The sequence below is a fragment of the Brassica napus genome, chromosome C8 (assembly GCF_020379485.1).
Source record: "Brassica napus cultivar Da-Ae chromosome C8, Da-Ae, whole genome shotgun sequence".
Taxonomy (NCBI): domain Eukaryota; kingdom Viridiplantae; phylum Streptophyta; class Magnoliopsida; order Brassicales; family Brassicaceae; genus Brassica; species Brassica napus.
Window position 1 is genome coordinate 18670963 of NC_063451.1, and position 18682 is coordinate 18689644.

At 36.6% G+C, this 18682-nt stretch overlaps 1 protein-coding gene and 1 pseudogene across 1 annotated transcript; both read left to right on the forward strand.

Moving 5' to 3' along the window:
- The first annotated feature begins 875 nt into the window (after positions 1–875).
- On the forward strand, positions 876–5327 carry LOC125591890. Its single transcript, XM_048766798.1, has 4 exons — positions 876–1308; positions 1374–1840; positions 2197–4906; positions 5002–5327. Exons 1-4 carry the CDS (start codon positions 876–878, stop codon positions 5325–5327), a joined length of 3936 nt encoding a protein of 1311 aa, XP_048622755.1.
- An 11890-nt stretch (positions 5328–17217) lies between these two features.
- On the forward strand, positions 17218–18657 carry LOC106454581 (annotated as a pseudogene).
- Positions 18658–18682: the final 25 nt, after the last annotated feature.

Below are 18682 nucleotides of genomic sequence, written 5' to 3' on the forward strand. Positions count from 1 at the left end.
GCCAAGAACTTGGCCCGATCCTGGACAAAGACGTCGAACATGGAAGAATCAGAATCCATATCGATGGTCTAAGGAAGCTGGAAATGCGCCTCCCTATCCAACTCCCGTCAGAAGAAATCATAACAGTAGACCTCGAGTACGAGAAACTAGAGAAACATTGTTTCCTCTGTTACTCCCTCTGCCATGAGAAGGAGAATTGTCCCCGTAACAAAGGGAAACCCACTACGCAAGCTCTCTCGCAAGGTATAAGCCAGCAAAATACTTTGATAAAGTTGGAAGAGCATCACCGCAAACAAGATTCTCGAAAAGCATTCTCTGGCAACTTACGGGGTAGAGACTTAGACCATAGAGACCGAGGCCTCAGTCAAAGATCTGTTTACTCCCGCCTTCAAGTACCTGAAAGGGGTCGCTACCCTCCATCAGACAAATCAAGAGACTTAAGCTCCAGAGACCTCAGCTCCAGAGACCTCAGCTCCAGAGACAGAGAACGTGGGAAATATGAAGATCGGCATGAAGGGAGAGGTGGTTTTCAGGACAGGGAAAGATCCTCACAGTATAGCAACCCACCACAACACCATCAAACACCATCTAGGAGATCCTCAAGGGATCTTTCCCCTCCCCATCGTGGTAGGGAGGATAGGAGGCAAGGACCTGCAAGTCAAAAACCACAAAGCTCTAGGACGCCCCCCCCCCCCAAGACGTCCGAGAGAGGAAATGATCTTACCAGCTTCTCAGGACCAAAGAGAGGCCAACAACAGATCTAGGGACCGCCTCCTTCTAGAAGGCCCTCGGCGCTAGAAAGGATTGAACCCCCTCAAGCAGAGCTCCAAAGAGGAACATGACTCTCCTCCTCATTGATAGCTCGACTTCAGGACATGGAAGTTAGATATGAAGAAGAGGACCACCAAAACCTTCTCTTAGGGGAAGGATCAGCTAGAAGGCCCAGCAACACTCTAAGCCCAGCAATCCAACAAGCAGTGGAAAGAACCCCATCAACGCTTAGATTGGGATCTTCATTGGCTCAAGATAGAAGGTCAAACCCTCCAAGGGCTGTCAAAAAGAAAGCTCCACAAGCAAAACAGCCTCCGAAGAGAAAGACTATAGCTAAGGTAACCGGAGTTACTAGGTCCAGAGGAAACAAAAGCCCTATCCAAGGTGCTCGAGCTTCAAAACAACTTGCCGCCAAAGCTAGACCAGCCGCTCGGAAAAGGCTGTGTGTGGAGGAAAACAAAAGCCCTAGTCAAGTTTTACCTTTGAATAAGGATGGTTTTCCACAGGTTGTGGGCGATGGGGTAGGAACTAACAGAGGTAGGGTGGATTTTCAAAATCCACCAGACCTGATTCCTTAGCTGTTTTAAGCTGGAACTGTCAAGGCTTGGGAGGTGACTTGACAGTTCCTAGAATCTGGGAGCTGAGACATGTTCAAGCACCGGATATTATGTATCTAATGGAAACGAAGAATCAACCTGATTTCGTTCTTTCTACCCTGAAATCTTCTGATTATACTCATCACTTCCTAGTACCACCGTCGGGTCTAAGTGGAGGACTGGCCCTCTTGTGGAAGCACGACATAAACCTATCAGTGCTAAAATCCTCTCCCAACTTCATAGACACCAAAATAATCTATAAAAACAAGACTTTATTCATGACCTTCATTTATGGCACACCTCAACAAGAAAAGAGAGCAGAGTTTTGGGAGGAAATCTCGATCATGGGGCAAGGGAGAGAAGAAGCTTGGGCCTTAACCGATGATTTTAATGATATCTTGGACAACTCAGAGAAGAGTGGAGGTCCAGCAAGATATGAAGGGTCTTTCATCGCATTCCGTAGCTTTGTCTCAGTAAATGGGTTCTGGGATGTGAAGCACACATGAAACCAGTTATCTTGGAGAGGCAAGCGTCATACCCACGATATCAAATCAAGGCTGGACAGGACGCTTGCGAACGTGGTGTGGTTTGATATGTTTTCGTCTGGGAGCTGCAACTACCTAAGATTTGAAGGTTCCGACCACAGACCTCTCATGACTTATCTGGAGTCCCATAAGATCAAGAAGAGAAGGCCCTTCAGATATGATAGAAGACTGAATGACAATGAGGAAGTCAGGGAAATAATCGAGATGGCTTGGAGGAAAGAAGAAGAAAAAGAGTGGAAGTAAAAATCTCGAGGTGCAGACATGAGATCATTAAATGGTCAAAGATACAGAAGGAGATCAAAGCCAGAGAAGTCTTACTGAAGCAAGGAGAACTGGAACAGGCTCTCACAGAGACTACACCAGATATAGGCAAGATAGCAGCACTCTCGGAAGAACTAAGTAGAGCCTATAAAGCGGAAGAGCTCTTTTGGAGACAAAGGAGCAGAATCATTTGGTTACAGGAAGGGGATAGAAACAGTGCTTTCTTCCATCCAGTGACCAAAGGTAGGAAGGCTCGCAACAAAATTACTGCAATAGAGAATGAGGAAGATGAAGTTGCAAAGGTCTTTGCAGATTTCTACCAAAAGCTCTTCTCCTCCAATGGAGCCGCGAATTTTCAGACAGTGGAGGAAACTTTCTCAGAGCGTATTACACAAGAGATGAACGACACCCTCTGCCAGATTCCAAACGAGGAAGAAGTGAGACAAGCTACCTTTGCGATTCATGCTGATAAAGCACCTGGAGCAGATGGCTTCTCATCCAGTTTCTACCAGTCTTTTTGGAGCCTGTTAGGCCATGACATTTACCGAGAGATTCGTAGTTTCTTCACCTCAGATTCTATGAACCCTTTGATCAACGAGACGCACGTCTGCTTGATCCCCAAAGTAACAGGCCCAACATCAGCAGCAGAATACCGACCGATCGCCCTTTGCAACGTCAGGTACAAAATTATTGCTAAGATTCTCACCAGCCGGCTGCAACAACTTCTCCCAAACCTAATATCGAAGCATCAGTCAACGTTTGTCCCAGGAAGAGCCATCTCAGATAATGTGTTGATCACGCATGAAACCCTTCACTATTTGAAAACATCAGGTGCAAAGAAGAGATGCTCCATGGTCATTAAAACCGACATGAGCAAGGCGTATGACAGAATAGAATGGGGTTTCTTAGAAGAGGTGCTGAAGAGACTCGGCTTTAGAAGATTGTGGATTCAGTGGGTTATGGAGTGTGTTACCACGGTGAGCTACTCTTTCCTCATCAACGGATCACCCTACGGGAAGATCTTCCCCTCCCGAGGCCTTAGGCAAGGGGATCCGCTCTCTCCATATCTCTTTATCCTCTGTACAGATATTTTATCAGGCTTATGTAAGAACGCTCAGACCAACGGTAGTCTTCCTGGTCTGCAAGTATCACAGAGAAGCCCGTTTGTTAATCATCTACTCTTCGCTGATGACACAATGATCTTCTGCAAAACGAATGAGAGAAACTGCAGAGCTTTGAGTTCTATCCTTAAAAGATATGAACTTAGCTCGGGCCAGAGCATTAACCTGATGAAGTCATCGATCACTTTCTCTTCTAAAACGCCAGAGAGTATCAGAGAAAGAGTTAAATCAAAGCTGGGCATTGACAAAGAAGGAGGTATGGGGAAGTACTTGGGATTGCCGGAGACCTTTGGTCGGAGTAAGCGAGACGTTTTCACAGGAATGGTTGATAATATTAGGCAGAGATCACAGTCTTGGACTACCCGTTTCCTTTCAGGAGCAGGGAAGCATGTCATGTTACAATTTGTGTTAACCTCTCTCCCGACGTACTCCATGTCAACCTTCAAAATCCCAAGCTCTTTGTGTAGAAGAATCCAATCTATCCTCACAAGATTTTGGTGGGACAGTTCCCCAGACAAGAGAAAGATAGCGTGGGTAGCATGGAGTGTTATGGCTTGTCCTAAATGCCTGGGGGGACTTGGCTTTAAAAACATTGAAGACTATAACGACTCACTCCTTGGAAAGCTTAGTTGGAGACTACAGAGTAACCCAAACTCACTCCTTGCTCAAGTTCTAAAAGGCAAGTATTTTCCGGACTGCTCTTTCTTGGAGAGTGTTGACAAAACAGGTTCCTCGCATGGGTGGACAAGCATTCAAGTGGGAAAGGAAGTGTTAAAGAAAGGGTTGGGTTTCATTGTAGGGTCTGGAGAAAATATCAGTGTCTGGTCTGATCATTGGCTCTCCTCCCTAAGCCCATCTGCTCCCATAGGACTACCAACCCTCTCCAACCAAAACCTTAAAGTGGCTGACCTGATGAACCCCCAAACCAATGAGTGGTATTTGAATATGATCCGTCAACACTTGCCTCAGTATGAGGATATTATCAGACTCATCATTCCAAGCTCCTCAAGACCCTTGGATAGATTAGTTTGGCTTCCGGAACCTTCAGGAAAATATTCAACAAAATCGGGGTATAGAAAGCTCTTTGAGGATAAAGCAATCCTTACCCCTGACTCCTTCAATTGGATGAGTAATGTCTGGAAGCTTCACTACCCCCCAAAGCTTCATCACTTCCTGTGGAGGGCCCTTAACAATGCGCTACCAGTAGGCACCCTGTTAGCTACTAGGGGAATTGACTTGGAGCTGAAATGCAAAATATGTGGAGAATTGGAAACCATTCATCATCTACTCCTCTCCTGCCCTTTTTCTGTAGAAGTTTGGTCCAAAGCCCCTCTCGTAACTCCTGTAGCCAGTGTCTCACCAGACTTATCTTTCAAAGCGTGGCTGGCTTTGCATATAAAACAAGGCGCTCTTCCCCCGTTAGGACTAACTTCAGCACCCCTCACCCCGTGGCTGCTATGGAATCTTTGGACAGCTCGAAACAAGTTTATCTTTGAAGATAAAATCTATCAGGTGGAAGAGGTTATCTCAAAAGCAGTAGCGGATGCTCCAGCTTGGGAGATTGCTAATGCAATGAAGCTGAAGAAAAAGCAGGAAAGAATATCACCAGCAGGTACTAGACTCAATTCAACCCTTCCTGTTGGATTGATGGTGCATGGCAGGAAACATCAAGCGTAGGGGGCATGGCCTAGATTATAAAGAACGCAGATGGTGAAGTGCTATGTAGAGGCTCCTCTGCTCGCTCACACGTTTGCTCTGCATTGATGGCGGAAGCCCTGGCTTTGCGTGAAGCTCTCAGGAAGGCGAAGGAGTTAAACCTTCAGTGTCTCCAAGTGTTCTCGGACTCTCAGGTCCTTGTTTCGACCCTGCGATCAGGGCTGGACATGAACGAGATTGCAGGTGTCCTACAAGACATTCAATTCCTTGCCACTCTCTTCTGTCCCCTATCTTTTATTTACATTCGGCGTTTAGAAGACTCTCAGGCTGATTCTCTAGCTAAATCAAGCATTTCTCGTTTCATTAATGTTGTATGAACTGGTTTCAATTAAGTAATGCAAGTAGTTGGTTGACAAAAAAAAAAAATATTGTAAAGATGTCAACTGGACTAGATTAAAACTATGTAGCTCTAACCAGTTGGTCATTGTGTTTTTTAGACAAAAAGTCTACGTATATTAATGACACAAACTCATTAGCAATCAAAACTCAGTTACACAATCACTCACAAAAAAAAATCTAGTGTTGAATCTGAGTTTGGTGGATTCTAGTGAGATGAAAAAATTCATTGTGGGTTATTTCAAAGACGATTTTTATTAATAAATCAAGAGAAAAATTATAATGTTTATTTGAACAAGAGAGAAAAAGAAACAACACTCGGTGAGAGTGAGTCAGAAAAAATACTTTTCAGTCGGCTAGAATAAAATTAAATAGAGAAAACCTAATTCGTCACCAGTCTGTGTGGTAGTGTTTCTCTATATCTCTTCCTGATGTCTCGCCTCAACTCTTCATACCTCACCTCTCTTCTTTATATCAGGACCCCTCTCATGTTTTCCCTAAAGTCTACTTTACCTAGCAAGCTGGGCTGAGTCCGTAGGCCGAACTTAACGGGCCTAGTCCTTGAGCCGGTCTCTTGAGCATTTAGCTCTTGGGCCGAACTCTTGGATGTCGAATTCTTCGACCGAGTTCTTTTATTTGGCAGATCTTGTCGAGGGGTGTAATTCCCTCCAACATATTATAACAACACAAATTTTTGATTCAAAATTGTTTTTATCTCGAACCCAGATTATCCAACAGTCGAACATTTCTCAAACAGATTTGCGGTTGCTCTCTCCTTTTACTTACACCTAGGTCATTTCTTTTATCTTGTTATAAAAAATTTTTTGAGAATTCGGGTAGCGTGACCGTAGTATTTGAGTATTTGTAGCTTGATGTATGAATATTCCAAGCGAACTTGAATAACACAAAGATCACTGAAGAACTCAAAGAGAAGCGTTGATGAACCGCTAATCAAACTTTTTTGATTTTGGGTTAGGAGCTTGCTTTAGATCTTGAATTTGCTATTTAAATATAGGATTATATCAAAATAATACATCCTGATTCCCTCTCTTGTAAGTGACAAGTTTCACTATTTCGCCAATACAAAACACAAGGGTGTTTTCTTGCTTCTCTCATTTCATTTTGTTCTTCTCTTAAGTTTACACCACATCCCATTTTTGGCATTGATCGTAGCGCCACTCACGAGTTCAACAGATTCTGGCGATTCACGCACCTCCACGTCAAATTTCTGCAACAATATGGCTAGTGCCACGGTCGACTCCATTAGTGCAAACTGGTCTCCAATACAATTCCTTGGCCCTCCACCAAATGGAAAAATGCAAAGTCTGCTATGATCTGTTCTCATCATAACAACACCACACAAAGAAGGCAAGTCTTGTTAGTTGTTACAAAGCAGAAGAGAGCTAAGTGCAGAAACAGGAAATATTGTATTTGCAAGTTTTCATTTTGACCTCGTTGGGGTAAAGTGCACCAGGGCTTCTAGATGGATCAAAACCAGCCCAGCCTTCAATTGTATTACTCTTCTTTGTTCTTAAGAACCTCTCAGGCTCAAACGTCATCCCAAAAGTATGGAGATCTATGGAGATTGTATACCTGAATGTTAAAAAAAAAACAGAAAATATAAACAAAAGCAGGTTCCATTGAAAGAATCATAACCGAATATAGAAAGCTACCACTTACGGATATAAAAATGTCAGTCCCTTTTGGAACTTTATGACCTTCCTTTTCACCTTTGTATCCTCCTGCAGACGAAAGAAATGGAGAATTAGAGATCGATGACCTTCCTTTTCACCTTTGTATGTTAATGAAAGCAACACGATACATACCAAGCAAGGTTTCTGGTTTAAGAGTGCGTCTGATGAGCAAAGGTGGCTGAGGATAAAAGACGAAGGGATTCTAAAACGATCACTCGTATGTACCTGCAGAAGCATTGAGCAAAGCAGTCAATGATCGAAAAACAAACCAAAACAAAAGATCTAAGAAGATATTATTTTTAAGATACTCTAGCTTTTCCAATGATTCATAAGTAGGTGCACCTTCACCAAAAATAATTAGTTTTAAAATAATTAAATAATTCAAAATACTATTTATAAACCAAAATACCAAAAAGTCGAATTACCAGAATAATTTTTATCCAAAAAATTTAAAATTATCTGAATTATTTAAAGTTTTATCCGAAAGAAAGTCTTATATTTAATCCAAAAACTCAAATTTTATGTTTTTAACCTAAATTAACCAAAAACCTGGAATCGAACCAAAACCAAATAGGATCCTAATTATCCTGGATATTAGTCGGTTCATAACTTTGTTACCTGAACTGAATCGAGAACCAAAAATCAAACCGGAACGTAACAATTTTTTTTAATACCGAACAGATCCTAAACTTCTAGAACCGAATAACCAAACCAGAACCGAGAACCGAGTGCAGGGCTTAATGATGAGATTTCCCAAGTCTCCCATCTTTCCGTTTCAAATGTCTTTTAAAACATTATAATTAATTGGGTTCGACTGTAACTTATTGCTGAATTAAAACAATCTTAGAAAAATAAATAAGCAAAATTTTAAGCAAACAATTAGTAGTCTAGAAGTCAAGTAGTACATCACATTGATAGCCCTCTATGTTATGATTTTTTTTCTAAAATTGTGTGGGGGTTATTGTTTTTTAGGCAAGCTTTTGGGTCTAACAAAGTGTACCCTAAATACAATCAAATGAAAAAGTAACAAAAAAACTAGTAAAATTACTACGATCCCCCTTATGACTAAACAAAAAATTTGTATTTAGTTCTACCGTTATAACCCTCTGCGTGAGAAAACTTCTTTGTAAGTTTTCTCTTACAAGATCTTTAAAATAATTTAAAAAATTATAAAAAATATTTTGATGGAGAAAGAATTGAAATCATGTAATTATAAACATTTTTAAATGATGTAAATTTACTTTTACTAAAATTGAATTGTTTTCAACATAGATGAGTGAATGTAGATTGAGTCATGTTAGTCCTTCGTTTAGGGTTTGATAACATATGTTATAGTATTATTGATATTTTAGGGTTAAATTTTGAAATCTTAACTTGAAAAAAAACAGTTAAATTTGACATACATGTGTTTAGTTTTGTGCATTTAAACACTTTAAAAGTTAAGTTTAAGTTTAATGAAGTATTGTTTCGCTATTTAGTTACTTATTTGATTTTAGGGTCTAGAATATTTCTTGGAATATCTTCTCTTAAGAAGTCTTCTGTATCGAAAATATTTAACCTAATTTAAATTTTTGTCTGTACATATAAAGAAAATTTACACAATCGTTTTCTTCCTCTCAAATGGCTGCAACAAAAATGTAATGTTTTCACTCTAAAACCCTCTAACCTCTCTATAATCTCTTTGAACATGAAAACACAAAACTTTATATCCATTTCTCATTTTTTCTCATGTTTTCTCACTAATTTATCTTGTGTTTGCAGATTTTTTATTACAAGGTTCTCATCTTTCTCTCCTTTTACAGTAGATCTATAAATTTTGAATATGTACTTTTCGTGTATTTTATATGTTAGATTCTAAAAAGTTTGACATTCAATTGACGGTTTTATTTATTATTTAAGTATAAAAAATTATTTTGAAGTTTTTCTTTGTTTTGATGTCATTTAGCGTTTTTGGATATGCAGGTTTTTTCATATCTAAATCAGAATTTGGAAGATTTCTGAAATACTTCCTCGGAAGTCTTCTAAAATATATTTTATGCCAGAAAACTTGCTTGGAAGTCTTCTAATACATTTTATGCTAGAAGACTTCCCTAGAATTTTTCTGAAACGAAAATATCTCACTTTATTGCAGTCCAAGCTTATCTATGTCAAGGAATGGTCTCAAGCTCCATTTGTAGTAGTTGTGTATATGGTATGTTTTATGATTGTTATGTGTACTCTTTTAGTTGTGAATTCTTTTGTAAACTTGAAAAGATGTTAATGAAAATAATTTGGTAAATATGTTGATGTCTACAATATTATTTTGTCTAAAGTATTTGAAATTATTGAAGTTATTGATACAACATAGCAAAAAACGTTTTAACCATTCTACCCACTTATAGCAAAACATAATAACACAATATTTTAGTCAAATTTACTAAAACTAAGAGAAAAAAATTATCAAGAAAACTTAATTTCACAAAGATCAAAAAAATACATAAGTCTCACTTAGAAGATTAAATTTAAAGTGAAAGTTGAAATTTTAAATTTTATGAAAGTTGAAAAGTATACCTTACGATCTGAGAAGACACATTAAACCGCATGAATTGATATACCTGAAGTTACTTAACGCTTTTGAAAGTTAAAAAGCATATTCTTGAAGTTACTTAACACTCTTGAAAATAAATTTTTTTAAAAAATGAATGTAGAAGACTTATTAAGAAGTCTTCTCGGATTAGCTAGAAACATTAATCAACATGAATGTCCGTAACCTTATAATTATCCCCAATTAAATTATAAATTTCACTTAAGAACCCCAATATTGACTAATACACATGAATTAACAAAAAATATATTAAAAAGTCATTTTCATGTTAGAGAAAATTGAATTTTAATAAAGATTGACATAAAAGAAGTCTTCTCAGAGATGACTTCGTAAGAAATTTGTTTTAAGGTTGTTTTTGCAATTGCAAATTTACGAAGAAAGACTTTTTAAGAAGTCAACTCTACATCATAGATCTAGAGAAGTCTTCCTTTGTAAATATTGGCTTACTTTCGAATTTGAAAAGTCCTTGAAAATACTAGAGAAGACTTCTAAACAGGTTAGTTTTGCAATTGACCAAAGTTCTGCAGATATTTGACTTTTTCTTAGAAGACTTCTAAATTCTTACGTTCACATGGAGTCCTCTAACTGCCACAAGAAGTCTGCATAGGTTATTTTTGCAGTTAACTATATTTGACTTTTTTTAGATAAGACTTCTTAACTATTAATTGTCAATTGCAAAACTAACCAACACAGACTTCTTACGACAGTGAGAAGACTTCATCTAACAGTAAAGAAGACTTCCGGAAACGTCTTCTCGGTTTTTTTGTTAACAAAGAAAAGTTAGAAGTCTTCTCTAAAAACACACAAAAAGTCAATTGCAAAACTAACCTATACATTGACCAGAAAACTTTTCTAAAAGTCTTCTCTAATGAGAAGTTTTCGCGAAGCAAATCTGAAAAAATTCAAATATCATTTTAGATCCGGTGAGATTCAAGTTTAGCTTTTACAAGCACACATAACTTGTTAATGGAAGTTACTCAATCGTTCTTGACCATGAATCATAAACTTGAGTAACTCTAATAAGCTTTATAGTTTTTGAAATAAAAAGTTAGGATTTTTGGATAAAATAAGAGATAAAGTGAAAAAGAAATGGTTTATATGTGTAAAAAAATAAGGATATGAAGATATATATGTTGATTTTAGGTGCATTTAGAGCTTGAAATTGGTTGTTTATGGTGGTTAGTATTTTGATGACAATGACAATGTTGTAAATAAATAAATAAATGAGGATGAATGAGTAAAACATTCATTTTCGAAAAGAAAAATATAATGTCATTTTCATGAATAACTCGAACTTCTAGGGTAAATATAGCAAATGAAAGTTTCAAAAAAACATGGGTCCTTTTTGTGTTTGACTTCAAATTTTGAGTCATATTTGAAAACACCCTATCCATATATTTAATTTATGAAATACTTAGTGCGTACATATATATTTATATGTATGCACATTCCTCTACTCTACTGTAATGACTTCATTTCAAAACTCTATTTTTAATTTCAAAATATATAATAGAGTTAATAGCTCTAGTTAAGGTGGTAGATTATGTTATGTGGATATGTGAAAATCTAGCTCTCCCGACATATGTTATGTCTACCTTTTTGCTTCCTTTGGAGATATATGAAAATCTAGCAAGTGCCGTTGCACAATTTTGGTGGAGTTCAAACCCTCCAAAGAGAGGAATTCATTGGAAAAAAGTGGGAAAAGGTCTGCTTACCACGAGAGGAGAGTGGAATTGGCTTTCGTATGATCCATGAGTTTAACGTGGCTTTACCGGCAAAACAACTATGGAGGTTGGTCCAATACCATGATTCATTGGTGGCTAAAGTATTGAGGGGAAGATACTACATAATGAGTTCGCCTTTACGAACAATCTCTGTAAGTAGTTCTTCGTATGTATGGACCAGTATCTCAGCAGATAGGAAGCTATTGCTATTGGGAATCAGACAGAAGATACACTCAGGATATGAGGTCAAGGCCTGGGAGGATCCTTGGATCCCGACAACACCAGCTCGACCGGCTCATCCCTTAGCCCCAGTCATACATCTGAACATGAGAGTCAGCAATTTTATTAATCAGGAATCAAAGGAATGGGATGTTGGGCTATTGGAGAATTATGTGGCTCCTCAAGATATACCTCTCATAAGAATTTTGGCCACAATCTCAGCTCATCATCGGGATATATTCTGTTGGAACTACACAAAGAATGGCCATTATACTGTCAAATCAGGATATTGGGAAGCTCGTAATTTATTGAAGCATGAGGAAGAGAAGGAGAGATACTAGAACACAGTATAACAAAGCTTCAAGCCTTTGCTTGGAAGTTAAAAGCCCCACAGAAAATATGTCATCTTATATGGCAATTGATAACATGCCATTTAGCAGTAACAAAGAACTTGATAAGGCGTAACATGTATTGCCCACGATGTGGAGAACCAGAAGAATCTATTACTCATGCAATTTTTGAATGACCACCAGCTCTACAAGTTTGGGCCTTATCATTGACGCCAACGAGTCCAAATATCTTTCTTGTCTCGAGTATTTATGCTAATATGGATTATCTCTTCTGGAGGAAGAACATCATGGTTGAGCCAAACTTAGATAGGGATCCTTATCCCTGGCTGATCTGGTACATTTGGAAGGCCAGAAATGGTAAACTTTTTAGGAGAATAGACTGTGATCCTTTGGAGCTAGTTCACTATGCAGAGAGTGAGTGTCAAGCCTGGTTCAATGCAAACGAGATGGTGCCATCAAATCCACAAGACCATAATATTCGCGAACCTCAAGTCTTAAGCTTGGGTAATATATGCATGATAGACGGATCATGGACATCTACGTACAGCACAGTTCAGCGGGTGTGGATGGACTTGGATGGACAACTTGGTGAAGGTTCAACTTATGGGGACACAGAATTATATTCGGCGAGAGTCTACCTTGCATCCAGAAGTTGAAGCATTAAGATAGGCAATGGAGAGCATGTTGCAATATTCGACATGTCAGAGCTTTGGAACAGACCACAAGGATTTGATCGCCAAGATTAAGGAGCCCCATACTTGACCAAGCTTTGTAACTGAACTGGAGAGGATCACTACAAGAAAACAACGGCATACTGAGGGAAAAAATCGTCGGTATGTCGTCGGAATAACGCTATTCCGACGACATACCGACGAAAAAAATCCTCGGAAATAACTCCTCGGAAATTCATATTTCCTCGGAAATCCCTCGGAAATTTCCGACGGAATTCCGAGGAAACCCTATTTCCTCGGAATTTCCGAGGACCACAAGTTCGTCGGAAATTCCTCGGAATATTCCGAGGAAGATGTCGTCGGAATATTCCGAGGGATAAACTTCCTCGGAATATTTCCAAAATTAAAAAAAAAAATTATAAATTTATTTTTTTAAATTGAAATTCGAAAATATAAAATTAAAATTGAAATAGAAAACATATTTAAAATACAAAAAATAATAAAATAGTTTTTATAAATAAAAAAAATGTTTTATAAATACAAAATTAGTTTTAATAAATATGAAATCATCTTTTTATAAATACAAAATAGTTTTTATAAATACAAAAAATAATAAAAGAGTGTTTATAAATCAAAAAATGTTTTATAAATACAAAATTAGTTTTATAAATATAAATATTTTTATAGATATGAAATCATCTTTTTATAAATACAAAATAGTTTTTATAAATACAAAAAACAATAAAATAGTGTTTTTAAATCAAAAAAATATTTTATAAATACAAAATTAATTTTAAAATATGAAATCATCTTTTATAAATCCAAAAATCGAATTTATATACAAAGAACGGTTTGTATATTTAAAAATAGTTTTTATAAATACAAAAATAAAAAAAATAGTGTTTATAAATCAAAAAAATGTTTTATAAATACAAAATTAGTTTTAATAAATATAAATATTTTAATAAATATGAAATCATCTTTTATAAATCCAAAAATCGAATTTATATACAAAAAACGTTTTGTAAAATCGAATTTATATAGAAAAAACGTTTTGTAAATACAAAAATAATGAACAATTTATAAAAAAAGTTCTAAATCAATTCAACACAACCAAATCACAATTCTAAACCTATTACACAACAAATCACAATCCTAACCAATCACCCTAACAAAAATCTATCAAAAACCTTCTAAAATCATCAAATCTACTTAAAAACCTAACAAATAGGACCTAAGAGAGTGGGATAGGGTCCTTACATGATTTGCAAGGGAATAGAAAGGATTCGCCGGAGAGATCGTCGCGAGAGAAGGTGGAGAACGCCGGAAGGAGAGAGAGATCGCCGGAGAGGAAGAAGAGAGAAATGGGGAAGAAGAGAGAAATGGGGAAGAAGATGCGTTTCAAGTTTATAAAACCTTGGGTCCGACGGATATTTTCCGTCGGAATTCCCTCAGTATTTCAATTTCAATTTTCGCGAAATATTTGGCGGCTTGTTTGCCCGGTTAAATGAAAATATTCCGAGGAAATTCCGACGGCCACTTAAATATCCGTCGGAATTTCCTCGGAATATTTTCATTAATTCGAGGAAAAAAATATCCTGTGCATGTATTTCTATTAATTTATATTGTTCCTCGGAATTTCCTCGGAATATTCCGAGGAAATTCCGAGGTTATTCCGAGGAAATTCCGAGGAACTAGTGTTTGGGGTTTCAAAACGTCAATTTTTTTTTTATAAACGCATCGATCGATGTATATATATTCAAAAACGCATCGATCGATCACGTAGATGCACCGGGCCGTAAGAATGTGATCGATCGATGAGATTATCCCATCGATCGATTGAGGATATCAAGTGTTCCTCGGAATTTCCTCGGAATATTCCGAGGAAATACCGAGGAACTAGTGTTTGGGGTTTCAAAACATCAATTTTTTTTGCCGTATTTCATTTCTTATACAATTGTAATGCATACCATTGAGGATTCTTTGTATAGATGAGCATAAACCATGGAATAAAAAATTTCAAAACGAATTGTATGTATTCCCTTTACCGTTCATTAAAGTGTATAAGTGTTTCTCTTATGTTGTGGGGATTTCGTTCATACAATCGGAAAAGTGTTTATTATAGGGTAAGGAACAAATTTTTGACTTCATAATGAACGTAAGACCCTTAATAAGGGTTATATAGGTGTTATTCAAACCGCAAAACGTTGTTTTCGGTTTAAAAACCCTATTTCCTCGGAATTTCCTCGGAATATTCCGAGGGAATTCCGAGGAAACCCTCTTCTTCCTCGGAATTTCCTCGGAATATTCCGATGAAATTCCGAGGAACTAGTGTTTGGGGTTTCAAAACGTCAATTTTTTTTTATAAACGCATCGATCGATGTATATATATTCAAAAACGCATCGATCGATCACGTAGATGCATCGGGCCGTAAGAATGTGATCGATCGATGAGATTATCCCATCGATCGATTGAGGATATCAAGTGTTCCTCGGAATTTCCTCGGAATATTCCGAGGAAATTCCGAGGAACTAGTGTTTGGGGTTTCAAAATCTCGAATGTTTTTTTATAAACGGATCGATCGATGGATTTATGTCCAAAAACGCATCGATCGATCACTAAGATGGACCAAAGCGTAACAATGTGATCGATCGATGGGTATATGTCCAAAAACGCATCGATAGATCACTAGTTCGTCGGAATTTCCTCGGAATTTTGTAAAATCCCTATAATATTTCCTCGGAATTTCCTCGAAATTTTCCGACGGATTGATGTTTCCTCGGAATTCCGTCGGTTTTTTCCGAGGAACACATTTTTCCTCGGAATTTCCTCGGAATATTCCGACGGATTGATGTTTCCTCGGAATTCCGTCGGTATATTCCGAGGAAATTCCGAGGAAACCCAAATTTTGGGTTTCCTCGGAATTTCCTCGGAATTTCCTCGGGAAATTCCGAGGATTTCATTTTCCGTCGGAATGTCCGTCAGAATACCGCTGTTTTCTTGTAGTGGATAGAGACTCTGCAGATATGTTTCCCGGACTTCAAGATTACGCATATACCACGAACGCAAAATCAGATTTCAGATTCTTTAGCTAGGACGGCAAGATCTTTCCATAGAGAGCTTCATTTTATTGGTTGTTCTATTCTGGTCTCTGGTTATCCAGACCACCTCAAGTTTGAATAATAGATTAGCCTTTCGTTGTAAAAAAAAAGGGTGGTAGATTATAGTCCAAGCTACATCATTCACAGATAATGTATAAACAAGAGTGTTTTTTTTTTTGTGAGAGAGTAGTGAGTATTAGTACTTGGGGCGTTTAGAAACAAATTCAGACCCCAAAAGTCTAACATCCATCGATAATTTTTTGATTTAACAAAGCTGTGAGTTTTCATGGAAAATATACGAGGACATATGTCAGCAAATTCTATTTTCACATGTCATGAGAAAGAGAAATATCTCTAATTTATATCCCCTATATATTACTTGAGAAGCATTACAACTTCTTTTGTAACCACATGTCATCATTATAATGATTCTTATAATCATTAGAGACATATGTTGGTCCATCTAATTATATAATAAGTTTTTTATTAAACTAACAATAAATTCATCATTAATGTACTTTATTATTTCCTTAAATAAAATTTACGGAATTGTCTAATGTGGCTAAAGTATATACGGCAATTGATGATTTTGAATAATAAAGATTTGATAAAAAATAGCGTATCTTCTATCATATTTGTTTAATTTTAAACTATTAAATAAATTAAACAACCACAATAACCATATAATAAAAAATTAGATTTTTATGTATATGTTATATTTTGAATTCTTACAAACGGCTATAAATTACTAAAACTGTTAAAAGTCTCACATTTAAATTTTATGATCTATGGTTTAAATTTTTTGTTATGACAAAATACAAATGATTACAAAAATTACATAAGTAAAAAGTCTAATTTACTTAATTATTAAGATTAATATATATATATATCATTTTAAATTAAGCTATAAACCATATAAAATACAATATTTTAATTTCAAAATTTACTTTGAACAATTTTTTTGATAAAAGTTTTGAACGATCATTGACAACTTATTTTTTAAAAAAATTATAAATTACTAAAACTATTAATCCCACAATGAAAATTTTGTTATCAGTAATTAAATTTTTTTCTATAAAAGATACAAATGATCAAAAAAACTATATGAGTAGAAATCATCATTTAATAGACATTAATATTAAAAATATACTAAAATATATTATCTATGTTAGTATCATTTAAATTTAATAACATATCCTATCAAATATAAAAAAAAATATTTTTTGGATTAATAAAATTGATTTATATGTTCGTACTAATTTAATTATATATTTAATAGTTACTGACTTTTAATTATTTAATATATATTTATTATTTCATAATGTAAAAGTATTTAATACATAAACTAATTTATATATATAATGTTGATTTCGCGCGAGACGCGGATCTTAACCTGGTATACATAGATAAGTTACTTTTCGATCAGGAATATAGGTTACTAAATATTTATTTTTAGTGATTTCTTTTGCTTATTTACAGTATCATGTCATTGCCTCACCCCTGAGATTGCGAGTCTAACCTTTTGCGTTTTGTATGGATAATCTATACTGAGTTGGGTCAAGTGGGTGTGGCCCCTTTGACACGGCATGGTCTTTCTTCCACCGAAAATAAAATAATGAGAGAGAGAGAGACAAAAGCAAAAGTAGTAAGTTGGGTCAGGTCTCAGGTGGGAGTTGGTAAAACGTTTGAAAGAGGGAAGAATCATCAAGAACACACACAGGGTTGAGAGAGATACTCGATGGAGAGAGTGAATCAAACATTTTATTTATCGCATGGATCTCCCAGGTTGAGAGCATAGATGACACTTTGGAGGCAAGACAGTTCTTCAAGTCATGGTCCGAAAAAGTTCTTCAACATAAACCCAAATCGATCTTGATCATCTCCGCACACTGGGACACCGAGTTTCCAACTGTCAACACTGTTCTCCGCAACTCCACCATCTACTACTTTAATGGTTTCCCTGATCCCATGTACGAGGTCATTCTATCTCTCTTCCTCTTTCTTACAACAAAAACCCTAACTTTTGTCTGACCCTGATTCTATAATATTAATTCACAATGTTAGGCTTATCCTAAACCGTAATCAGACAGCAGATTTTTAAAGAAATTCATCAAGACTTTCATGTTTTTATGAATTTGATTCTTGCAGCTGAAGTATGAAGCACCAGGAGCTATTGAACTGGGGAAAAAGGTTAAAGACTTGCTAATGGGGGCAGGAGGAATGAAGCGTGTTGATGAAGATACAGAGAGAGGACTTGATCATGGAGCTTGGGTTCCTCTTATGTTGATGTATCCAGATGCAGATATACCGGTTTGTCAACTCTCTGTTCAATCATCTCAAACAGGAACTTACCATTACAGCATGGGCAAAGCATTGGCTCCACTGAAAGAAGGTGGTGTTCTTATCATTGGATCTGGAAGTGCCACTCATAACTTGAAGAAGCTTGACTTTAGTATCCCTAATGGCTCACCCGTTCCTTGGGCTTTGGAGTTTGATCATTGGCTCAGAGATTCTCTCCTTCAAGGAAGGTATAAATTACCACACACACACAAAAATCCCTAGTTAGTGTTATAAGAGTCATTGATGGTTTATTACAGATATGGAGATGTGAATGAGTGGGAAGAGAAAGCTCCAAATGCGAAAATGGCGCATCCATGGCCTGAGCATTTGTACCCATTACACGTTGCAATGGGTGCAGCTGGTGATGATGCAAAGGCAGAGCAAATCCACACAAGCTGGCAACTTGGGACTGTGTCTTATTCTTCTTACAGCTTCACTTCTTCCCTTTGAAACATTTCATTTGTATCTCCTTCACTTGTTGTGTAACTACTACAATGTAAGCTTTGTGTATTTCACTTATCTTCAATAATCATTATCCATGTATTTGTATACAAATACAACTCCTATTTGTAACAATGATGTATGAATGACCCAAGTGAACTTGAATAAACTGTATTTCGCTGTCAATTAATAGAAACATTTGTCATATTTG

What these genes read in the sequence shown, in the direction of transcription:
- LOC125591890 (XM_048766798.1), top strand. Translation starts at nt 876, where the DNA reads ATGGAAGTTAGATATGAAGAAGAGGACCACCAAAACCTTCTCTTAGGG. An exon ending in TGGGGTAGGAACTAACAGAG is followed by an intron (nt 1,309 to 1,373) that starts GTAGGGTGGATT and finishes GGAACTGTCAAG; the next exon opens with GCTTGGGAGGTGACTTGACA. An exon ending in CATTCCGTAGCTTTGTCTCA is followed by an intron (nt 1,841 to 2,196) that starts GTAAATGGGTTC and finishes AAATGGTCAAAG; the next exon opens with ATACAGAAGGAGATCAAAGC.